Consider the following 26,731-nt stretch of genomic DNA (forward strand, 5'->3'; position numbering starts at 1 on the left):
AACTCCAGAGAGGCAGCTATGCCATAATTAATATTGTCCTTTTAGGAATGACAATAACTTCCTGAAATGCTCCCTGAGGCCTGTAACAATCTTCGTACAACATTGTTTTTATGACTGATTGCATCGACTACAATGTACCATTAATTGTGAAAATAAAGATTATGATTAAATAGTATGATTAATCGCCAACCTTTTGTGTTACTGGACCTAGGTCACAATTCTTTGTAAGATGGGGCTCTAACATGAACAAAATATAAATGATAACAATACTCTATCCTTACCAGAGTCCTCTCTGTTGGTGTTAGCCATGATGGTTTTCTTCAAGGGTTCAATGTACTTTGAGAGGTATCTCATCTTCTCCTGGTAGGCAATCAGTTCTGCTTGACCTTGGTTAGACCCAGGTCCACCTCTCATCCCTCCCCCGGGGCTTGGGTTCACACTCCCTACTGATGATGGGTTGCCTGCAGGAGGAACCAAAGGGTTTTCATTGAGCTATTTTCCAACGGACATGCAAAGACTAAATCGCGAGGCGCAAGACCCTTGCTCATCCGCAAAGTCAATTCTAATCTTAATATAATATAAATACACCTGTGGTCTCACACTGGCTAAGTTTCCCTGCCTAATACCTCATTTAAACTTAACACTGCTCAAGTCCTATGGAGAGGATGTTTACTGTAGGTCCACCAAAAAACCATTGTACATTCACATTCTCCACTTCTTAATAAAAGGGCAGAATGAACATCAGTATGATACTTAACATTCACCATGCTCCCTCCCCATCATCTGAAAAATAAAAATTATTGGGAGAGACCAGAGTGACCCCAGCACTGATAAAACTAAATTACTAAAGCCCCCCCCCCCCCCCCAAACACAAAAAAGAAAATGACTAACAGTGCCAATTTCCAAAAGATTCCCACCCTCACACATTAAAATGCTGACCACCCCTCTTACCTGGGGTATTGAGTGTGCTGCTTGGTGAAGGTACACTGGGAGGGCCTCCTCTCTGGGATCCTGCACTAGCTGGAGAGGGGATAGAGAGACCCTGAGGGGAGGGTGATGGTTGTAAATAGCTGGCTGGTGAATGCATGGGGTTAGATCTGTGTAAAGATAGGACAAGAAACACTGGAAATAGAAATCTTGGATGGTATTCTGAAAATTGCTTTTTTTGTATCTTTTATCTTGTCACAGCAAGATATTATCTCACTATCAATATGTCATATCTGTATTCTGAAAACCTCTGTTAGGAAGTCCCATATAACATTATCTCTAACATGTCCATTCTTCTTCTGTCAACCAATCATTAAATGTTTTATATGGTTAGATCAACCTTTGGAGGTGTCTCTTCTGTAAAAACACTGTAAAAACAAGTGCATTATTGACGCGAGGCCTAATTTTTCCCGCGCCCGTGATGCTTATGTTTGTATGCTATGTGTTTAAAATACAAATAGCGATTCTCCCTGGCATGGCAATTTTTTTTCAAACAGATTCATTTTATTGCTAAGAACATCTGCACAAGTTTGCCACCAACTTATACAACAGGCCCCAGTGTTTTAATAATGCACTCCTTAATAACATCATTCATTTATTGGAAATCAAATTACACATAATAATTCTAGTAATATTCTTTTTTTTTACAAATTATCTATTGTTTCTGCACTTTATAACATGTGTTTATAATGTTGGGGGATGGAGCTGATGTTATTAAAGGAGAAGAATCCAATATAATACACATTTCTCAGTAGGGCATACTTTTTAGGGCCTAGTAAATTATCCCACCTTGTAATTTTTTATATGTATGGCTCAAATTATTTCAAAACTATTCCAAAGTTATCATCAGACAGATAATCCTTTATACGAGAGCACTAGGTAATATTAACAGTACTATTATCATCACCATAACAACAGCAACATCATCATGGCAACCTGAAGCTTTCTTACCCTGGAGCTGATCCTTGCTGTGTTTGCTGAGCTGGTGATGGTTGCTGTCTATACACTGGGGAATCTGTCACAACAGACTAAAATCCAAAATATAAAGAAAGGTTCAGAGACAATCCAGGACATTGTGTAATATCGATGGATTTACAAGGATTCATTTGGAATAGGATGGCATTTCATAGATGATTTTGAAATGAAGTATATTCCCATATGCAATTCACTAAACGGAAATCTTGTACCAAGTTATTAGTGCTTTATTTGTATAACCATTATTTCACATCTAATATGGTATCATAATAATGATATACTTCTAGGAGGGGGAGATGGAGGAGGGAGAGAAAAAGAAAGAGGAAAAGATGAAGGGAAAGAAAAGGAAAATGATAAGGGGAATGGGAAGGAGAGAGAGAAGGAGAAGAAGAAAGGAGGAGGAGGAGAACAGGGGGAGGAGAAGAAGACAAAAGAACATGCAAGTCTATTTAACTGGTTTATGCAAACTGTAAAAGAAAAATACAACAACCTTATCTAAAGATAAATTGCTAAGAGGTAAAAAAAAAAAATACTAGCAAGGTCTTGAAGAGCTAAGTTCTGTTTGAAAAAAATGAATAATTTTTATCAATTATGTAAAAAAAAAAGCCCAATAGGGGACTGCCAAAGTTCCATACTGTGACAGAAATGAAGGTAAACTTGTTAAGTACAAATGTAACACATTGTGGATTGTGCAGCTGTAATGACATGTGCAGAAATTAAAGAAATGTGCAACATTTTAATCACCAAATTGATTGAAAGTACAATGCTAGGAATACATTACGTGCAGCATGCAGTGACCAAGTGCAAACTACACTAGTCATGCAGTGCTGTGACTAATGGAAAACGGACAAATAGTAAAATATCTTCATTAGAACTTCATGTGGATATCTGTAGCAAATCTGTGCTTTGCTACTTAATCAATAAGGCTAAATGTGGCCCTATGCCAAAGTGCATCATAATGTAAATTGTATAATGTTCTGAAAGAAAATTACTTCCTTTTTATTGCAATAAGAAGCAATTTAAAAAGATTGCAGTATGGAAAAAAAAAGGAAAAAATATATATACAGTAAAACAGTCAAAATTGAAATACAGAAATGTGAGACTAATAAAGAAACCAATGAAATAATGACTACTCATTTGCAATAAATAGAAAGGAAGAGAATAGAAGAAAAAAAAGATTTTCCAAAGAAATTATTTTGTAGAAAGGTGAAATATTGTGGAACGATTATTTTCAAATATGCTAACCAGATTGCTTATGTTAGATATAAAGTTGCATCACATCAAAATTTGCACATCTTTGCAAATTCTGCAATAAATGAGAGGAATCTTTGCATGACATTATTTTTAAATCTTAATGACTCAAGAACATTTAGTTTTTTACTTTTTTATATCTAAAATTGGCTAAATGGCTTACATATTTATACATTTTCAGAAATACCCATGATTCTAATAAATTTAACTGAAAATGAATTCATCAAAACTGCCTAGAAAAATGCATTGGATTTTTGTGTTTAATGGTCAAAACAAAATTAAAGTATACAATGATAACAATGTTAAAACCCCACATAAAGACTTACATCCATAATGACAAATGAACCACAATGAATGTGAGTGCCTGACTTTAGACATTGTTTAAATGTGGAGTGGTTCATGAAAGTTTTACCTCTCATAATGCAATGTATACAAATGTATATAAACACTAAAACCAAATGGGTAGTTATTTTTTTCATCTATCTTTCCAACTGATACATTTGTACTGCCTAACCAACTTTTCATAGTGGAAAGCTTTACTTGCGAAATGAGCAGACCCAAAATAGTATATATATGAAACTTTCTTGGCGTTATATTTATGATACAGTTATCAGTAAAACAATGATACAAAATGGGATGACTGGTGACTCCTTATTCAATGACAATGAACACTCAATTTCATGATCAACCATTCAATTCCATGGCCAAAATGAATGCTGACCTAAAAAAATGAAGAGTTTAAAAAAATACTACACACCAGGTTATAATTTTTACTATCACCAACACGTTGTGAGACACCAACAAATGAAGTGAAGTTCTTCACTGAAAAGCAATGATTCTGTGGTAAATATCACTGAGCTTGTCGAAAACTCTTTTGAAATGTTGCCCTGGAATACAAATTAAATACATGCTTGATAATTGTTTTTAAGAGAACATCAAAAAACTATTTACAAAAGAAATGTTACATTGCAAGAGTGGTGGTACAACTTCTACCATGACCATGACAGATATGTTTTTTAATCATATGCATGGTATATTGATCAAAAGCTTTTTGATGAAAGAAATTAATAAATGATATCAAAATACTTAAGTGCTTGTTTTATGTCTGTGCATATTAGTTATTTAAAAAACTCATTTATGTTTATTGTAATAATTAATAATAGTCATACTATATTATCTATTCAATAGACAAATGGATCAATAATGTAATTTAATTTTTCATAATGGAAATCAAAACATGAAAATACAGGTATCCCATTCTGTTTTTTATTAAACATGGGGGTGTCACATGCAAGGAAAAACCCATGGTCAATTGCTAATTAACAGGCATTAACTTGTGCATGGATAAAATAAAATTTAATGAAATATGTTTCTCATACTAAGAGGGTTGTATTCAGTGAGGGCAACAAGCCGAGGATCACAGGTACATTCAGTGAGGGGGGGGGGGGGAGGTGGTAAGTGAGAAAGGGGCCCCATGCCATTCCTATTTACTTTGTACATTACTACCCGACAAATATGAATTCAAGAAACAATGAAATGAGACCTGGCTAAACACTAAACTGCATGATACCCATGACTTCCAACAAAATCCATCAGACATACACAGGCCAACAAGCTTCCATACCAACCTGCAGCTTACAAGCAATGGTTAATTAGTTAAATAGTTAACTGGTTAAGACATGGTTACACACCTGAGGGGACATCATGTAGGGATAGCCACCATAAGGAGACATGGGTGGCCTAGACTGCAAAGGTATAAAGCAGCAGATTGAAGAATGAATGCAGTTAATAGGCAAAAAGTTGAACACATACCTCACTCATTTCCACGACAACACAGTTGCTCACACATCATCAATTTTATAGAATAGTGAGAAATTACTTATGTCTAATGTATTTTGAAGATATAAAGCTCTTTCCACCGACAAACTAGGAATCAGCAGTATACAAGCAGTGTGTTATCTTTAGTCTGGAGAGTAGCAGATTATATGTATGCAATGAAGATTAATGTCCTTCCAAAGTTAATGACAGGTGGGGATTAAACAGATTATACAAGGCCAAGTAGCTACAAACTATGATTTGAACCCTGGATCTTGTTAAAAGGTGACTAAACCACAAGATAACAATATATTAATGTTCATCTGGCTCCTATCATCTTAATAAAGATATGGACAATTGCTCAAGCAAACCCCATCATCATTTTTTTGCCTTCATATCATTACCTCCAGGTTTAAAGTTGTTAAACTTTTCTCAACTGAATGTCCTCTTATCATAAACAAACCCCTTGATTAGTACAACAATCAAATGCCTAATTTGATTTCATATAGGACAAAAAATCACTTTAGTTGATGATCTTCTGAAAGTCTATTGTTAACGCACCATGGTCAAATTTTTCAAAGATACTTATTTGGCATGTATACATGTGGAAAGAGCTAACTACATTTTATTTCATATAATTTATTTACATTTTGTTAGAAAAATATTTGCAACCTTGATCAACAGAAGAGCGACAAAGGGCAAATATATATCTTATTGTAGATTTTGAAAAAAAAAATTCTTCTAATCTTAAAAAAAAATGATATTTTTACTGATAAGATGCAGTTATCTTTGTCCAAAATATATGTGAGAATCCCCATGTACTATATTGTGATACCTAAAACTAAAACTACTGTACAGTGTACATGGTGTGTTGAAAGGAAAATATTGTTAGATCATTGTAAAATAAAGTATGTAAGTGGTCAGTTAAAATGATGTGAAAAGTGATTCTGAAAAATAAGCTCTAGATAAATACTTGTTTTCTTAAAAAATAAAACATTTTGAAACACTCATCACAATTTATACTAACACCAATCTCAATCTTTTCTAAATAGATGGTTAAATAGGAATGAAAACAAGGTTAAATTAATAAACACATTAGCAAAGCTGGAAGTCAAGATTAAAATGCAAACTCACAGCAAAACAACAGCAGATAAGAGAAGAAATTCAACATTTCTAAATGAGGAAGTACACTACAAAATTGTGTGCTCACAAAAACATACTATTTGGTGTATCTTCCAGTACAGAGGTAAAAAAAAAGAGAAGAAGTTAGTACTAAGACTTAAAGGAACCATTTCACTTTGTGAGGAGCCGATTTAAAAAAAAATCTAAAACTAAGAGGAAACATATGTTCAAGTGCTTGTATTTGTCCTTAAAAACCCTGAAACGCACCACAATATATAATGAAAAACTATAAATTAGATACAAATAGCAATTTAGTAGCCTGGTTTTCACAGCCGTCTCTGAAACGCATTTAGCTTATGCCCAATTTTCTCAAATCTAATAAGTCTATTATCTTGAACTTTATGTTTAGCTCATTTCATGGAACCAAACTAAGGGGTTTTTTTACATTAGAGCAAAGTAAAATGATCCCTTTAATGTATTTAGAAAGATAATAATAATTATTGAAGTATTTGAAATATAAATTCAAGAAGAGAAAACACAGGGTATGGTAGGGTTAGAATGTAAAAAAAATATGAGCTTGCTTTAGCAAATAGGTTGATGAAATCTATTCATGCTTTTACCTGCAAGTGGAACAGACTGGGACAGAGAAGGGTACTTAATACAAAGACAGAGTTAAGGTTGCAGTTCAGGGCAAGGGTGTGAGGTTGAGATAAAATATCGTGGAAATAAATGACAAAAAGAATACTGATAGATATGGACTTTTCGTAGAACCCCTGCAAGAATAAGAGAGAGTAACAGGAGCCTACCGATACATATTAGAGTTCTTGGAGAGTGACACTCTGTACATGGCCTTACCTGTATGGGTGGGGTGGACTGGACTGGGTAGGAGCGGGGTACTTGAGACCGGGGCGGTATCGGGGCCTGGGGCTTTTGGGCCTGCATCACCATAGGGCTCTACCACACAAAACAATGATACAGATGCATACATATATACAAGCATTAAAAAAAAAACAGACTGTGTCTAAAAGCCACAAGCAAAGTATACAGTTTACATACAGTACAGTATACATTTAAATGACAAAATGATTAACCCCAAAGGGTGTTAAATTGTTGTCTAAGTTCTCAAATTTGAATGATTACATGACTTTCATGACTGAAAATGTTGCAAAAAAGTTACTATTCTGGTAACCCTACCCTCCAATGGTAACTTTCAAGAAATCCTTGATTTTGAATGACTGTTGATAATTGTTACCATGGAAGTTACATTGAATGTCATAGTCACCATAATATTAAAGGACAAGTCCACCCCAACAAAAAGTTGATTTGAATAAAAAGAGAAAAATCCAACAAACATAACACTGAAAATTTCATCAAAATCGGATGTAAAATAAGAAAGTTATGACATTTTAAAATTTTGCTTAATTTCACAAAACACTTATATGCACATCCTGTTGGGTATGCTAATGGGGAGACTGATGACGTCATCCACTCACTATATCTTTTGTATTTTATCATATAAGATAGGGAATATCCCCTTTTTCTCCTCCTTGTCGAGTGAAACAACGATTAATTCCTCCCTGAACATGTGGAATGGGCATTGTTTAATACTATCTGATTCAGTCAAGCTGGTCCTTATTGTCAAATCTATAAAAAGTGAAATATTGTATAATTCAAACAATAAAAAACAAAAGAAATAGTGAGTGAGGGACATCATAGACTGTCTCATTTGAGTTGTGCATATCACTGTTTTGTGAAAATAAGCAAAACTTTAAAATGTCATAACTTTCTTATTTTACATCCGATTTTGATGAAATTTTCAGCATTTTGCTAGTTTGATTTTTGTCTATTTATTCAAATAAACATTTTTGTGGGGTGGACTTGACCTTTAATAGCAATTTTTAATGCGATGGGACCAAAAATCTATGATAAGTTTTCAATCAATGGCAGTTACTGTAGCGATAAAAGTTTTCAGCTAATTCAAACCAGGGACATACATGTAAAAGGGATATGTCTTACATGGAGCTCAATCACTCAGTTTAATATCCTGCCAAAGGCCTGAGTGCTTTAGGATAGTCTTGATTATATTAACATTTTCATGAAATAAATTGAAATATCTTGTAAGTTTCAGTGGACTAAGTTATTGATGAGAATGTATGATTTTTTTTTAATTTTCAACAATTTATTTCCTTGTATGTTTTTATTCAGCCTTTGGCTGCGAGGCATGTTTTAATAAACCATTATTGGATTGAACTGATGACCATTTGATCTAATTTAAAGAAAATGAATAATACATGGAGGTCAAATGTCAATTTTGTGTTTGTGTCTTGGCAAAATAACTGTGTTATGAATGTTAAAAGGAGTAGCCGAGACTTATCCATCATCATAGTGGGTATATATTCCAAGACTACATGATAATAATGTTGTATTCTGGGTAAAGAGACCAGGAAGTATATGAGCAGCCTGGAGCTGATTTTGTTTTCAAATAGGCTGTGTTATTTTATCTTTAACTATAGCATTTATATGACACCTAGATAGATCCTTGCCATTTGATTGGTTGGTCAATATCGATCATTCAGCCCATTTTACAATGTCATCAACCTTGCAATTTGAGATCCATTCATCGTGCAATTTTGGATTTTGTCCACTGCACGCGCACATCCAGACTGCAGGCATCACTCGTGTTTGCACCGCGAATGTTGTATGTACGGGATAGTGAACAGATCGAGCTCGCACTGCATGAGCATATTTTGCATCAAAATCCACGAATTTCATACGAAAAAGAATATATTTTTAGGTGTCATATAAACCAAATAATGAATATTCTTTTCATTCAAGCAATGGACAGAATACTTCATTAGTTGAAAGGTGAAATGAATGATCCAGTCAACTCGGCTATGCCTCATTGAATGGATCATTTCATCTTTCACCTCATGAAGTATTCTGTCCATTGTACTCATAAACATTCATTATTTGTATATCGTTGAATGAAAACTTGTCATGTCCACAACCTGGATATAACAGGTTCCCCAGTTAAACAAGAGTGAAATGGATGCATTTGAAAACAATATTTGGGTGACATCAGGGTTTTTAAAATCTCACAAACACAACTGCAGTCTAACACATATCACAGAGCACTGCATATGTACAGTTACATATCACCTGTTTGAAGCCAGGACTTCAAATCAAATCACCAATACGTGTAATGTGTCATAAAAGTTACTATTATTGTATCTTTGCTGCCCAATGGTTACTATCATGGTAACCATTCTAAATAGCCAATCAGAATCAAATATTCCATAGAAGTTACCATTGGATGGCAAATATACCGGAATAGTTTCTCCTATAAATACAACATGGCCCTGGCTTAAAACAGACCACATATATATTACATTACTCATATCAAAGCATGGCCGACACTTAAATGTTCAAGAGCCATCTCGCATGATATTGGTAGACAATTCATGAAAGAGAAGCATGTAATACATTGATCAACTATATATGTAAAAAGCAAATTAATAATGAAAATTGGCTATTCTTTTCTTTACCTTTTTTTCAATCAACCTAATACACTTTGCACCTAGTACATCACAGGATACATAAGAGAAATAACTCAAATTGCTAGTAACCCATTCATATTTTTCCTCATTAATGTTCTGCATTCATTTCTTTTAAACACAGATCTGCTGCTAAATGAGTTGTGTATGATGCCAGATTCGTACATGCATAAAGTATAAATGATAGAAACCACAATGAGGTGAGGAGACAAGGATTAGGACTTACTCAAGGCAAAAGTAAAGGCTAATATTTTGTCTATGACTAGGACCAAGACCTTTACGTAAGAATATGCCATTAAGGGGGAAAGGACTTGGCCTGATATCGATATGACCGAATGTAAAAAAAAAGTTCTTAGTCTTAGATGAATCGGACAAGAAGATGAGTGAAAAGACTTGGTCTTTATGCAAGCACAACTGATGTGTGTAAATGACATGGTATTAAGTAGTATTAGATGAGGAACATAATTTGGTTTTTGGAGAGTAGGACCAGGACCATATTTGTAATACCAGGTGAGAGAAAGGCCTTGGCTTCTGCAACCCAGATTAACAAGTAAAGGAATTGGCCTTTGGTATTAAACCCAATGAGAAATGAGACTTGGTTTTTGGCAAGTGGGACCAAATGAAGATCGTTACTTGATCTTTGTTGAGTAAAACCAGATGTGAAAAAGAACTAAGTATTGGGTAAGTCATGGAACAGCAATTGGTCTTGGGTGAGTGGGACCAGGACTTACCTGAAAGTTCTGTTGCGGTCTTACCATCTGGTTCATCTGCTGTGACATCATGTTGTTTGGAGGCATGCCCATCTGGCCTTGCTGCATACCATGCATTTGGTTTGGACCACCCTGAGGACCTACAGACATGATACCGGTCTGGGGCTGGGGGGTCATGTTCCCGCCTCCTCCTGCTGGACCAGCAAACCCACCTTGTTGCATTCCTGAAAGATAAGAATTAGCAAACCACATTTTTTTTTAGATAAATAACCTAAAGTCTGAACATATACATACATGTAACTTTATTAATGTGAAGGTAATTTTTACATTGATTTGCTCAGTGTAACTGAACAAATGTAATGTTTGAATTTCAATTTATCATATTGATTTTATCAAGTTTAAATATTTAGTTGGAGATTTTGCACCTTAGTTAAGTTCAGTGGATTAGAATACTGTTTACAGGTTATAATACTTGACTTCTAAGAAAGAGGCAACCAGAAGACCAACAGCTTAAACAACTTTAGACCACAGCTTAAATTTGCTTTGATTACATAGCCTGGGCCTTAATACCTTACCTCCATCACCCTGGTAGTGGGGCATTTGAGACTGTTGTTGTGATGGGTTTGGACCTGCTTGTGACACTACCTGATGCATCCCAGAACCAGGAGTCATACCACCAGGCTGGCTAGGGGTGCTCATGATCTTCTGAAGGTTCTGAAGCTGCTGCTGCTGACGCTGGTCCATCAGATTGCCACCTGAATATGAAATACAGGAATTAAGTCTCTGAAAAGGTTCATCATATCTGTGTGACAACATTAGAAAAAATTATTTTTTCACAACAGTTTCACACACAAAAACAAATCATGAATGTGAACAAAATGTTTTTTATAATGACATATGTGTTCAAAAGTATCATTAAGACCTTTTGTTTTATATTTCTTGAAGTAGTACACATGTATTTATTTACCAATAATACTGTTTTATTACTAGTGATATCTGATAAACTCTAATTTAGTAAAAGGATTATGAGGCTACAGGGACTATTGATATTGACTAGGTATAGCATTCAAAACATGATACTTGGACTATCTTACTAGCATTCAGCCATTTTGAAAATGGTTTGAAATTGAATTGCTTTTTAGGCCATTTCCATGTTATTTGTAGAATTGAAGAAAATAAGAACATGCCTATCTCTGCAATGACAAAAGTGCAGACAGTACATAGTCATAAGAACCTTTGGCATATGTTTGACCTAAAATTAATATGGGGGAAAGGAGTATTGTCATTAGAGAGATATGAGATGACTCTCACAGAACATCCTGGAGAAGATCACCATGACATGATCTTTATAGAAACTACAATGGTTGCATTCAGTTACAATTAAATATATGACTGTACAGTTATTCAAAGGGTTTTCTTTTTTATGCAAATAAAGGGGGAAAAAAAATTCATTAAAAAAATTAAAAAAAAGAAGAAGGAAAACTAAAGAGAATTTTGGTCCAAATCAGATGAAGAGTTGGTAATGCCCAGATCACTTTATGTCCCAAAATAAGACCAAGACCCACCTTGAGGTTGGCCCATCTGATTCCTCATCATAGGCCTATTGCCTTGGTTACCAACACCAGGAACCATCTGATTGGGGTTAGGCTGCATCTGTAGACCAGGTCCTGGACTCTGGGACTGGCCCATTTGTGTTAGTCCCTGCAGGGCTACCATAGGATCTACAAATATATAAAATGATTTTAATCATGTTTATACAAGGACCTACATGTACCACATCCATCCACGGTATAACTTTCTTACATAATTAAAACTCTTGGGCCCGTATTCTGAAGTCAGGTTTAACTTAGACCATGGTCTAACTCTGTGCTAAAATCATGGGAAGCCAAAAGTGTCAAAATTTGTATTAAGTTGTATGTTTCTTATGTTAACTGTGTTCTTTCCTGATTCATCGATGGTGCAGACAATAATCTATTTATACTTCCTACAAATTATGAATGATTTGAGAGCCAAATGAGGTGAAATATTATTTCTCTACTGTTAGTGATTTATGTAACAATTGGCTTTCCATTCGTAGTCCACAACTTTAAACCCGACTTCAGAATAAAGGCCTTGGTGTTCTAGATAGCAGAATATTGAAACTAAATAATTGATCTCATTCTCTAAAAGCAATTACATCTACAAATTGTCTATACATGAATGTAATTCCAAGACCATACACTTAATATGGACATTTAAAGATCAATAAAATCAGGACATAAGGAAAAGATTGACTACGTAACTATTGTTTAAAAGGGAGGAGGAGGAATGAAGAAGGGATGTAGATAGACAGACAGATAGATAAATAGAGAGAGAGAGAAAGAGAGAGAGAGAGACAGACATACATATAAATGAGAAGGAAAGGAGAAAAGTGAAAAAATGAGAACAAGAGAAAACAAGAGTGTTCCTAAGGCGAGCACATAATACGGCCGCCTGTAACGCGGAAAATTGAGTTATTGGTCAAGCAAGAAAAGTGAAAGGTGGCGACTTCACCTTTGACCTTAAAATCAAAAGAATTCCTGGGATCCATGCTAGTATCATACACACCAAATTATATGAGCCTAGGTTATTTTAAACTAAAGTTATCACGATTACAAGGACTTCAGAAGGGTAAGATGAAAACATGTCACTGTGACCTTGAACTTTGACCTCAAAATCGATCGGCTTCCTGGGATCCCTGCTAGCATTATACACACCAAATAATATGAACCTAGGTTCAGTTAAACTGAAGTTCTTGTGTTTACGATAGGCTTCCTGGGATCCATGCTAGTATCATACACACCAAATTATATGAGCCTAGGTTAACTTAAAGGAGAATGAAACTCTTGGAGCAAGTTAGCTTTTGTGAAAGCAGAAAAATCAAAGAATAAGATCAACAAAAGTTTGAGTAAAATAGGACTAGCAATAGAAGAGTTATTAGCATTTGAATGTCGAGATCACTATGCTATGGAGATCCTCCTATTGGCAATGCGACCAAGATCTATGATGTCACAGATGAACAACTCTCACCTTTTGGATGCTGAAAATATACCCCAAAACATCTCTTTTTGCTCATTCTAATCATATGACAAACGATTCATCAATTATATAATGTTGTGAAACCTCTGTACTTGTCCTCTCATAAAGAGAACACCTCACCTTGTGATAGACTCTATAAAAGTGAGAATATAAGTGAAATAAGTACTAAAGTAATGAGGGAGTTGTACGTGTGTGACATCACAGATCTTGGTCGCATTGCCAATAGGAGGATCTACATGGCATTAGTGATCTCAATATTCAAATGCTCATAACTTTCTTATTATTCATTCAATCTTCCTCAAACTTTCAACAATATGTTTCTTTGATTTTTCTCTTTTATATGGATTCAAGGGTTTCATTCTCCTTTAATAAACTGAAGTTATTGCGTTTACAAGGAATGCAGAAGGGTAAGATGAAAGCATGTCACTGTGACCTTGAACTTTGACCTCAAAATCAATAGGCTTCCTGGGATCCCTGCTAGCATTATACACATCAAATTATATGAAACTAGGTCAAGTTAAACTGAAGTTATCACGTTTACAGGGAAAAGTAAATGGACACACAGACAGATGGACGGACGGACACCAAGTGTGATACCATAATACATGTACGTCCCGTAGGACGGGCGTATAAAAAAGAGAAAATGAGTGAGATTTCAAGAGAAAAAGGAATTTAAGACATACAATGTAAATGTAGGGCAACACCTATGCATATGTCCCGTTCTTTAAAATAAAATCTAAATACAACATGTATATGGATTGCTTTATATCAAATACTGAAAATCCATGAAACTGTAGATAATTGGATCAAATATATTACGCTCAACAGCAAATTCTAACAGCAATTGCATAGATCAATCTTCAGATATTGTTCTTCAAAAGCTAAGATTTTTACAGCCTAATAATACTTCCCATGAATATAACAACTTGAGACAATTTATTTTACTCTTTATAACTATAAATCACATTTTTACACTATTTTAATAAATCATTTTCAAAATCTAACAAAGAAATCTAAACAGCTGCCATGATAAGGACCACAAGAAACAGCATGTGCTTAAATATTGGCTCAGATTTTATGCAATTTAAATATACATCCCAAAGAAATTGCAATACATGATTTCTTCTTCTTCTTCTCTACAAGTACAGGCCACTGTCTGGCGTATTGTCGACTTTGTCGTACTGTTGATTTTTCAGATGACTATTCATAGTGCAACTAATATGTTAACACAAATATCAGAAATAATTTTAATCGAAAAAGTCAATCTTCAATGATGAAATACACAAGTGAACTGAGAATTCACATGTGGGGTGTATAAATTATCTCTCAAAAGAATATCTCCACTCTACACATGACAATTCAGATCACTACATCGCTGGCATAATAAGCACATCCACTTTATCAATTGCGTACATCATGCAGAACAGAGATATAGAGATATATTACCTTGTTGCTGGCCAGCCATGTTTGGAGTCATTCTACCAGGCAAACCCTTCTCTTTAGCAGCTGACATAGAAAAAAAAGTGTAGTAACAGAATATGATCAAAGGGCATCAATTACAGTAAATGGCACATTCATAAAACATCTACTGTAGCACAATAACAAACACTGCATTATGAAACAAATATTATTAAAACAACAGTACTTCCTGAATTATTCTCAGGAAAATGGCATCAAATGATTTGGCAATGTACATGTACAACCAGGATTTGATTCTGCCTTTATAATGGTGTAATAGTTTATGCTTCCTCTTTATAACTACAGTATATAATACAGACCAGTTTTATGCATGGAGTGATAGAAGGGAATAACTCCATAAACACATATTTACAATTCCACGTTTTGAAGTGTATATAGTTTTATTCCTCCAACAGGGGAGACAAAGCACTTTGATAATGGTAATTATAAGATCAACCCTATTGATGTTGCTACCTGTACATTCCTAATATATGATTGATTATCCTCATCGGATTGTCTGAAGAGGACACCAAATTGACCATTTCCCTCTGAATTACTGTTATACAAGTCTGTCTGCATTACTTATCCTTGCAAATTTAAAAATCTCACAAATTATTGCATGCCAGTTCAGATTACTATTCTTCACAGTAGCAATCCCAAATTTCAAATGCCTCTTACAATACATCCCAGCATATAAGGGTTGTTTTCCTGCTTTTGCTGTGCCCTGGTATTGTACATTGAATCTGAAGAATGAAAAATATATATACTGCCACAAAGGTTCAAAGAGAATTTCCTTGCATTGAATATATATTTTTACCAGGGTAGATTTTTATTTTTTATTTTGGGGGCTATTTTTTTTTCATTTTAAAGGCTACTTTTTCAGGGGTGACAAGCAATTACATGTATGCAGTAATAGCAAATATCATTATTCTGCCATATTTATTTTCTAATTAATCTTGATTTTTTTTGTGACAGATCTTGGGGCGACCTTAGAAAGAATGGTCGCCCCAAAGCATGCATTCTGGGTGAATTTTAGGGGCTATTTGGGCTGTTATGAAAGCAACATCGCCCGTCGCCCTCATGTACCGGTATTTCATACGCTGATTTGTACATGTACATCTAATCCCAAATGACTATTCCTTTGTGCAGTACACATGACTTTCACAGAATTTTAGCCAATTTTAATAAAAACACCAACTTAATTCATTTCTAGAGGAGAATTATGGTAGTTTGTTCAAACACATCGTTGTAGCAATAAAGCTGTCCTCCTTATGTTCCATCAAAACAACTGTTATGCCTTTCAATTCTAATTCCTAATCACTAAAAAATACTTTTTTATGGAAACTTGGAGTTGTGTCAAGCTGCTTCTGAATATAATCAATAGCACCACAGATCAAGGTCATGGATATAACATGTGTTAACCAACGATTGGCTAAAGGCATTAAACAAACAATCTATTCATATCATAATGGTAGCCAATAATATTTGCACAATTATCCATCCATATGTACATGTACTTTTACAAATGTGCATACAATGTAATTGTCAACGAAAATAGGTTCATATACCAACGTGTAAATGTGTTTATTAACCTCATAACTAATGTTATTACATTTATATATTCAGTGCATAAATGCCAAAGATCTGAAATTAATGACAGTCTTTTCTTTTTATTGAATAACATTTTGAGCTAACCATGGAAATAATTTGTCTGAAATATCCATCAAAAGAAATTGGTGACATACATGTAACGCTAAGGTGATCTGACACCTCACGTACAATCGCACTGTAGAGTCGCAACAGGAAAGTAAAAAAACAAACTGATAAGATATAATAAACAATTAACAATGGAACATCGGTACCTTGAAACATTAAAACAAATAAATAATGAGCACTAAAATGGATTATACAGTAATTAGTTTTATGAAAGATATTAAAAGAATGATTACATTCATACACTTACCATTACTATCTCTCATATGGAGAATAAGACGGGCTACAAGACTCAGATAACTGTCCTGTATAGCAGGAAGATACAGGAAAAGAAATGGAAAAGGAAGTTGACCACGTAGCAAATTCTAAATGTAGACTTCTGGTTTGGGTCACCAAAAGCATTTTCACACGAGAGTACCTAAAAAATAAAGTATGCATTCTGAACAAACTACATTTAAGTATTAACTGCAAAGAGAGGAGAGTATATTGTTGGTACTCACAAGCCAGAATCTGAATGGCTTTGGAAGTGATTTTAATAATAGGTTGAAGAAACATCACTGATGCATTAAGTGCTATATAAAACTTAAAAACAGAACATTTGTTATTTGAATAGCTGAACCATGTGGTAGCTCCATAGCTGTACTGCCAAAATATAAAGAGATTGATCGATATTGCTGCAATTCCTCAGTGGAGTAATTAATAGTGCAAACAATGCAAACAGAACAAAATGGATGCGCCCACCGGCCAATGCAACTTGGATTATAAAGTTTTTAGTCGATAAATTCAAGCAAGAAAATCAAGAAATCCTGCCCAGTATTATTATTTTCATAGTTCTACTTGGTTGATTTAAAGCTTGTAGATTCATGTAAAAGTTTGATATACATGTATCTAGAAAAGGAAATAAAAGGCCTGATATGGGGTTGATATTCTCAGTCTTTGGTTACATGTACATGTACACTGAATTTCTTATGTTTTTCATTATTAAGTGGTCCACCGGTCTAGAAATTGCACCTGTGACCAACGGCCTCGGGCGGGCACCGATGGACCACCCGGTTTGACTCGGGCCTAGAATATTGTAAACATTCCCACTCATAATTCCTTGTTTTTAGCATGTGGGTATGGCTGAACCAACATGCTATCAATAACTTCATCAATAATTATCGCTTTTAAGTATTAAACATTAGGTAGAATTTCCATCACCCATGTTTGCTCCATCTTGAGATTCTAGCCTGATAGCCCTCTTCAGGCTTAAAAAACAAACATAACTCCATTAGCTTGACTGAGTGGAGGGGGGGGGTAGAATTTTTTGCTTGAACATTGAATGTTACAATATACTTGGATTACAAAGCATACACACTTATGAACTCCTTGTTTGACTTTAAATTATCCAGAGCCAAATCCTGAGCCCTTCACCTAATGGCATACTATTTTGCTTTTTTTTTCTAACTTTGGCTGATAAAGATGAGCCTATTGTAATTTGTTCTCATGTGAAAACCCTCACTTCCGACAGGACAGAATTGGTTTCTAACAGGATGCATGTCATACCTTTCTCCTGGAACTTCAGGCAGCTGTACATGTGTACTGCACTTCACTTTTCACAGTTGAAAATAATGTAATTTTAGGGCATTTTGTATCAAGGGACGACAGATCAAACACACTTAAAATTAACATCTCCCCCTACTCTAATTAAACTTTTTCCCAACATAACACATATCACAAAATTTATTTGATATCAGTTACATATACAGCCATGCATCTTGAACTCGCCCCATCTGTGTTACTTGTACATCACCAAAATCCAATGATTGCGCACCTATCAGTACAAAAATGTTCGTAACTTTGAACAACAAAAAAAGCTCTATCCATACAAAAGTGTCATGAGGATTCAAAAATAACATTCAAATGAGGTAGGATGAACTACTAAAAATGTTGACTTTTTAGGACCCTGAATATACTTCATGTAAAACATTAATATTTTTTCTTTGTCCATACCATTAATTTCTTGCAATATTTGGATTGCTCAAGAATTTTCCTTTGTAAATTATGTAAACTTCAAATATCCAAAATTTCTTGCTTTTTCATAAGTTTTTACTTAAAATTTCAAACCAATCGTAATTAATTAATGATTCTATGAAGTGTATAGAGGTATCTTATTATACTGAGCCTGTTGTGTGTACCTGTATAATGAGACCAAAATCAAAGGTCTAGCCCCTTGAAAACCAAAGTTGAGCATGTTTAGTGCTACATGTAACAATACAACAATCCCATGAGTAGCAGGTAATGTGTACCGCTTCCATCACTGTACCCTTGAGTAGTTTTCTTTTATCGAGCGCAGTGTAAAAAATTAATGTGCAAAAGCTGATACATATACCATCAACCTAATAGAGTTTATAATCAGCTTTCAAATGACACCAATTACATGACAATATCTCCCCGTTCATTCAAGATATCATACGTTAAACCAAACAAAATTTGAAAATGCAAAAACGACACCACCTTTTTGTGGGTTAAGTTCATGATGCATGGCCATATAGATCTGACCCTCGAAATCATTCTGCAGATAGGGGTAAAACACCAAAATACAATAAACTTCAATAAACTACTTGCATTACTTTTAACTCCACTACTTTAATGTACTACTACTGCCGCTGCTGCTACTACCACAACTACTACATAACAAAGCAAAAAAATGATGTTGATGATTAGGCCTTCAATTTCTATACTTTTATGGCTAGGCCAACTTTCTGTCTAGCACATTTCTCTATCACAGCAAAATTGGAAAAATTGTGTCTTTGGATTAAATTCTCTCAACTTCCTGTGTGCTGGAGAGACAACTGGGATTACTTTTACATGGTACAAGGTACTGCAGTCAATGATCCACAAACTACCATCGAACTGAACTCATATATTCTTAATATCCTGTTATAATGAGAACATTCAACAATAAAAAAAAAAAAGCTGTTGTATTCAGGCTTGGCCTACTAATTGAAATTTCTTCAGTCAAAATAGGAGTCTCGAAATGCATTCTTTATGTTGAAACGCCACCTCTAATATGTTTGTGCACATGCATACCAATCCTCTCAACCCTTATAGATTCCAATCCTAGGCTGTGCCCGTTTCTATATACAGTTGATTCAGAGAGTCACACATTAAACTTTCACTGCAACTGCACTTCTGTCTGTCTCTGCATTTAAGTTCTACTTCCAACTTCCAAGTATATTAGTAACTTAAGAACCCACAATATAACATAAATTTCTGGCGACGAGGATGTTCTTTATTGATTTTCAATGACTGTACATGGTTTCTAAATTTGTTCCTGATTTACTCAATACCTCCACCTTCATTTTTCTTGCAAAATTCTGGATCTCTTTTGACTCCATGGACATTACGGTTTCAAATTAAAAGTTTGAAAACTACCTGTTAGCCTCAGGAAGCAGTGACTTCTCATTTGAGAGGAAAAAGTTGCTTATTGTTTGGGAGCAGGTCAGCCAATTTTCTACTCCCTAGACATTTCTACAGCAGCATTAGAGCCACACTCTGCTCATGATGCTCAAGGAGCTACTGATGTATACCATAAGACATTAGCAGCAATAGAATCAATGTAGTCACCCAGAGATATAGATTCAGACAAAATAAACAGAGGCCAGATGAAAACGGTGCTCAGTGGGTAGCAGCCTTGCAAGAACTTGTAATTATTGTGCTTTTGCAAAGTTGAAGGATGAAATGTTACAACACCAGATGGTAGAAGGTTGTCACTATCCCTGTATTCTTAAGAGGCTACTGTTAGAATCGGACTTGAATCTTCAGAAATAAAGTATACCTATAAATCGAAAATGCACAGCAAGACTCTGATGCAATTGCAAAGGGATATGAAAGTGACAATGAGAAGGTGTATGAACTACAAAGAGAGGAAACAAAAGAAGGTAGAGTGGAGGGAAGAGGAAGAGGAAGAAACAAGACAGAACAGAAAACACAGAGAAACAGTTGCAGACATTTTGGAAGTTTGTCTCATGCAGCATTCAATGAAAGATGTACGGCAGGAAAGAGTAAATGCTACAGCTGTGGAAAGATTGGACATCGAGCCAAGGTTTGTCAGAAGAGCAGAAAAATTCACAAAGCTCATGGTAGAGCTGATGAACTTGAATCGCTAGGAGTATTGACTATGAACACTCACCCTACAAAGCCAATACTAGTAAATCATGAAGTTGAGCATTCTGAGAAAGGTTCACATGTCTATTGAGTGACACTGTCTCTCATGTGTCAATAGCTCCGCTCAGCACCTACAAGAAATAATTCCTAGTCTATGCTCCCAAGTCAGCGAATGTCAGCATTTCAGATTACTCTGAAGGAATCAGTCCAGTAGTTGGAATCTTCGAGACACAGGTAAAGGGTGTAGCTATGTCAATAATCGCCAAGATTTCCGTTGTATGTAGAGGTTCAGTGTCACTTGGCTTGGACATCTTCAACGAGTTGAAACTTATCATTGGAAGGCAGTAAGCTTTGCATTAAAACGGTCAGAGCTGATTCTCCTACACCCACGTCACAGTTGGCATTGTCTTCATCAAGTGATATCCCACAGGGATTTCCTACTTTGTTTTCACCAGGTCTTGGATGTGCATACAACTTCAAAGATCATGTTAAAGTATAAACTGTTGTTGAAGAAATTGACCCCATACCAGCCATCAACCTGTGGTGCACTTCCGAAGCTTGATCAAGGAGACCAGAATGGGTCCGCAGCAGGTGACTCTATGTCAGAAAGTGATTCTGACATTCCATATGACAATGAGGACGCCACTGCCACCCACAGTGAAGCTGATTGAAGGACAGTCACTCATAACAGTATTGGTCTGACAGAAACGTCTGATAGACTCACTTCCTGAGCTACATCATGTATAGCAAGATTTTTAATATCTTCTTGTATTCCCTTGCATTTTTTCTATGTAATTGTTCATGCTCTCTAAGTCTTATTAGTGGTCAACTAACTAATTTTTCACCTAGGTAATTCCAAGCCATGATTATATCTTACATGTAGCAGGTGTATTATGCAGAAAAAGAATACACAGCCAGATCTTTTTTACTATGTATAAAAAAGCGAAGTTCATGTTGTTATTAAACTAAGTGACAGAGTCTGTTTTATTTATGTTGTCTTTCTGATCTTTTTGAGGAATAACCTCGAGTACAGTAAGATTTCCTTGCCAAGACTTACCAATTCATAATCTGCAATGGCTGCCTGGTATGGACACCTAACTCCTTATGTGTGTGTGTGTGTGTGCGTCACAGTCTCTCCATTGCATTACAACAATATTGTTGAGGAAAACAGAAAATGACTTCAGACCCCACTGTCTATTTTGCCAACACGTCTTACAGTTAATTTAGAATTTTGGATGTTGTTATCAATATTGTGTATCATTTGGGATGATTATTGACTCAAATAAGGCTTGTGATTACATTTATTTGTAATAATATAAGCCGAAGAACACAATTGCAGAAAATATTAGAGTAACATTTTTTTTTTACTTCACTCACATTAATATTCATTTGACTAGACTTCAGTCTTATTTCAATTTTTATATTAAAAATCTGGGCCACCGAAGATTCCATTTGGCCACCTGAATTTCTTAGTCAAGGGGCCCTGCTGGCCACCATTAAAAAAAAAGTCAAGCCGTGCATACAATTTCATTCAGGTTTCAATCTAAAGTTTCCTGGAATTATACTAAACCTTTAAATTGAATATTTCATCTCAGGGGGACCTAGTCTACAAATGTAGACCCACATCTGCAGTGTCTGTACCACAGCTGATTCAAGGAGTCTGCATAGCAGACTAGGTCTACTATGGCTCGCTTCGCTCACCCTTTCAGGCTGGTTTCGCAAACCAGCAGCAGCGCACTTCGCGCGCTGAGATCCCACCTCACGAGCCATTCAGATTCTGCATAGCAGACTAGGGGGACCCCTAAAATGGTTAATCCTGAATGTGAATTTGAATTCCATTAATCTTACCCTATCCCTGGCCCGGTTGAAGATATGTTCCTCCAGCTCACTACCTGATTTCTCAATAGGGTTGCAGGCATCTCGTAGAGCATCATTGCTACAAAGAGAAATACAAAAATGGACAACTTGGTTAGCACAACAAACTAGACAGAATGCATTGCCAATGCTTCAGAAGAAAAGTTGATAAAAGCTAATAATATTCCTATCAAAGGGAAAGAAAATATTTCATAGTAATTTTCCAAATATCTAAAAATATCTTTCATTTTTTTCTTGAACTATTATTCACTTTATTTTGTATTACTTTCAAATTCTAGTGACTGTCCTTATTTTTGTCAAGCATTTCAGGTACGTTTTAAAAAATTCAAGGCTTAAAGTGTTTGATCCAAGGCCACAAATACCATGGCAGTGGATGTGGATGCCAAGGTTATACCTAAATGCCCCTCACATTGACCTTGACGATTTTAATTCATCATTTCCAATTCTTCATGTTGTAAATATAGGAATGAGCTAAACATGAAAATGATGTTATCCTAAAATACTAGAATTTAAGTCTTTTGTTTTATTTTGTAATATTTTAATCTATTTTTTCGTCTTAGAATTAAGTGATTATATATAATTAGTATAATACTGCTAATTATTTATAATCACGTAATAAATTTTAGTATTTGTGAAATAGTAATCTTTATCTATAAATTGTTCTTCAAAACGGCATCGCTAATCGGATGTACGTCATACGTGATAATACGCCAACGGCAGTCTGTAGGCCTACTTTACAGGAAGAAGAAGATACATAAGCGGTTCAAGGGTCGACGCTATTTGTTTGCGTTGTTTACATGTGGATCGAGGGATCTACGCGACATCAGTCTGGTAAGAAACCTTCATTTTTAAACATTTTTAGGGAACATTTTTTTAAACCTTCCTATGCATTAGGCGTAGGAAGGTGTAGACAGCTGGCAGCCGTCTGTTTCGAGGAGTTTTTTAACTTTTTTTTTTTTTTTTTTTTCTCCTCGTACACAGACGGCTCGCTAGCGTGCAGCCACCATTAGGGGACTTGCAATGCAAAATCCCCCCGTCGGGGCTCTTCAATTTTTGTCTTTAATGAATAAAAATTTTGAAAATTAACGCGACCAAAATGCAAATTAATATTCCCTCTTGGCATTAATTGCCCAAAAATGGAGAAAAATCAAGTTAAAAGGAACAAAAACAGTGACTTACCTCGGCTGTCGCGCAAATTCACTTCCCCGTTTTATCCGATCTTAAGTACATAAACAAATGGCCATTGAGTCCCCTGTACAGATCGCGCTAGAACTTCGGTCTCTGTATTTGGTGAGTGAAGCCAACGGAGTTCAGCTGAACAACCAACATAACAGAGACCGAAGCTTTTGGTCTAAGGAAGGTGTAGAAATTAATAAAATCAACCTATTTTACATGATTCTTTTATGAAAAGATGGAAATCCATCTTTATTTACGTGGGTCTCTTATACGGGCAGGGGTTCAAGACTCCAATGATGAAGAAGTATATGTCAAAGGATTTTAAAAAGACATCATCTTGGAGTCCTCAAGACTAGTAAATTTCAACCACTGGGTTCAGGATCTTTGAACTCCGCGCCTGCAGCTTCTCACTCACACTCACAGTCGACAGTGCAGTTCACTGTTGTTATTTCACAGGCTCCAGCGCTGCCGCGCTTGCCGAACAAACCCGTCAAACTGCAAGCATAGATCTACAAAACAACGACTTACATTTGTCCAACGACTTTTGATCTAAATTGAGTTGCTCTCCAATTCCCATCTTGCCCTGCTCCTCCTGCTCCCGTAGCACCTATTCCTCCAGCTCCAGGTGTCGTCATTTCGTGTAAATTTTCAGGTTTTCTAACAATAATAACAAGTTTATTGCATGAGAAATCTCAGTTTCTTGTACCGTCCAAATCTGACGACGCGAGAAATTGTATGGTGAAGGTAAATCGAAACAGCCAATTGCAAAATTGAATGAGATATTACAAATATTGGAGCTAGCACAACGAAGCAATAGCCCGGCGCTCTAAGATATGTGCAGGCGGGGTGAATGTGATTATCTTTATCATTATCAAAAAAATGAAAAAAATTAAAAAATGAAATACTGTTTACAACTTTAACAATCTGAAAGGTGCAAATTCATCTAAATACCTTTTAAAAAAATGCTTGATTTTGGCAATTTTCCATTCCAAAGCACGACATTAATAACTAGCTCGGTCACTCCGCTCTATTGCTTAATTTTGTGTTGAAAAAAAAAAGAAAAAAAAGTTTTCACTACAAAACCAAGGTCATTGTGCTTACATGGGGCCAGTACTGCCTATGCATGGAGAATAATGCACGCAGCACCCCCAGGAAAAGCACCCGGATCCAGCATCCCCGCTTCCCAGGGCCGTCGATACATGCTTTAAAAAAACAATAAAGTAAATGAGGGGTATAACTAATTACCCTACATTGGCACCTTTGGGAGGGGGGGGGGGTATGTTAGGCCTTACCCATGCTTCAGGGAAAATGCATAATGAGTTATACTGATGACACCAAACACCCGCCAACCCCCCCCCCCTCCCCCACTAGGATACGCCTATGCTCGTTCCCTTCCTTTAAAAGAACCCCCCCCCCCCCATCTCATGCATGTCTGCCAAAATTTCTGAACCCCCTTTCGCGGGCTTTTCCTGCCTTGGAGACCCCCCTAAATCCGGAACACTGCTCAATGTACCCCCCCCCCCCCCATCTCAGGTGAGCTCTCATTCCAACCCCCTATCTCAGGACAGACAGCCCCCCCCCCCCCCCTTCATCTCAGGTAAGCTGTCATTACAATAATAGAGGTTCCCTGATGTCATGATCGGAGGACAAAACAATAGCAAAACCATGCATGAAAACAATAACTTTTCATAGTCTGATGTACAGGTTTTTATTGTTTGTCCTCCAATATGGCTGTTTGTGGGAAACCTCTATACCTTAGGAAAGATTTTTTGATGTTCAGAAAGAGATTTCAGAACTCAAATAATGCAGTCATAATTTATAAGGTTGGCAGCCACGTACAGTACCCGCAACGTTCTGCTGTTATCTCTCTCGCAGATTTCGAGAAGTCCGTACTATCATGGACCTATACGTCCATGGTACTATCGAGTCGATCGTGGGGGACTATGTTTTTACTTTTCAAAATGAAATAATCCTGATAACCCCCTTTTTAAATTTCTCAGGAGTCCAGAGAGAGAGAAAAAACACTTTAAAGAAATCTCGGGGTGAAAAGTCAAATACACCCCCTTTTTTTACAATTCGCGGGCCGGACATGTCCCGCGAAAAAGTACCCCTTTACCGCACATTTTGGGAACACGCATGCGGTCCCTCCGACCCCGGAGTGGGGGGGGGGGGGGCGGGACCACACACCCCACACACTAAGAAATATATCGGGGTGCAAGAAAGGTGCAACTTTGCGGGAAAGAGGTGCAGAGCGAGTATTCAGCGAGTATTCGAGCATAGTTGCACCTTTCACTCGCCACCGCGCCTGCGCAGGCCCGTAGTGGCCACTGGGCATTTTACCCGATTACCCGGGTTGTAACAGGTAATAACATAGTTATTACCGCGGTAACACCAGTGGGTAGTAACGGGGAAATAGTAGACCAATCTTTCCCCGTTATTACCCGGACCCGATATTACTCCATTTACCCAATATTACCCAGTATGATGTAACCGATATTTTCAGCATTTTAATGATATCACCACCTCATATTACTCTGTTTACCCAATATTACCCAATTAATGTCGGCTCATTAAAAAAACAATTAGTGTCATTAGGGTCATTGAAGCACATTTTTACAACTCCATACTCTAAGCCATATCATCTTATCCTATCCTAAAATCCTACATCCTAATCCTAATCCTATCCTACACCTATCCACCAAACCCTGTCATTTACTTCTATATATTGAGCGAGTTTACAACACTTGACAAATTATGGTTAACAATTATTCAACCCTAAAACATTTTTCTAAAATTAATGTCATGATTATGACTAATATGATATATGCGTGTGCGTGTATTTGAGTTTTGTCAGACGTGTATCAATCAGATATGATTATTTACGTCTGG

General features: G+C 36.0%; 1 protein-coding gene across 4 annotated transcripts in view; it reads right to left on the reverse strand.

Annotated features, from left to right (window-relative positions):
- The window catches only part of LOC129254806 (mediator of RNA polymerase II transcription subunit 15-like), a 32,098-nt gene extending 7,407 nt beyond the window's left edge, over positions 1–24,691 (reverse strand). For 2 of the 4 annotated variants that reach the window (XM_064109705.1, XM_064109701.1), the window contains exons 1-12: positions 24,371–24,691; positions 22,640–22,727; positions 16,893–16,947; positions 14,918–14,977; positions 11,980–12,135; positions 10,990–11,169; positions 10,436–10,638; positions 7,006–7,104; positions 4,905–4,958; positions 1,939–2,015; positions 952–1,097; positions 282–461 (exon numbers count right to left, since the gene is read on the reverse strand). In XM_064109705.1, coding sequence (XP_063965775.1) covers positions 282–461; positions 952–1,097; positions 1,939–2,015; positions 4,905–4,958; positions 7,006–7,104; positions 10,436–10,638; positions 10,990–11,169; positions 11,980–12,135; positions 14,918–14,977; positions 16,893–16,947; positions 22,640–22,727; positions 24,371–24,477 — 1,405 coding nt within the window. In that variant the 5' untranslated portion in view covers positions 24,478–24,691. The remainder of the gene's footprint in view (positions 1–281; positions 462–951; positions 1,098–1,938; positions 2,016–4,904; positions 4,959–7,005; positions 7,105–10,435; positions 10,639–10,989; positions 11,170–11,979; positions 12,136–14,917; positions 14,978–16,892; positions 16,948–22,639; positions 22,728–24,370) is intronic. The other 2 variants (XM_064109715.1, XM_064109711.1) reach the window with 1 other exon arrangement.
- Positions 24,692–26,731: the final 2,040 nt, after the last annotated feature.

This window comes from Lytechinus pictus, chromosome 2 (assembly GCF_037042905.1).
Source record: "Lytechinus pictus isolate F3 Inbred chromosome 2, Lp3.0, whole genome shotgun sequence".
NCBI lineage: Eukaryota > Metazoa > Echinodermata > Echinoidea > Temnopleuroida > Toxopneustidae > Lytechinus > Lytechinus pictus.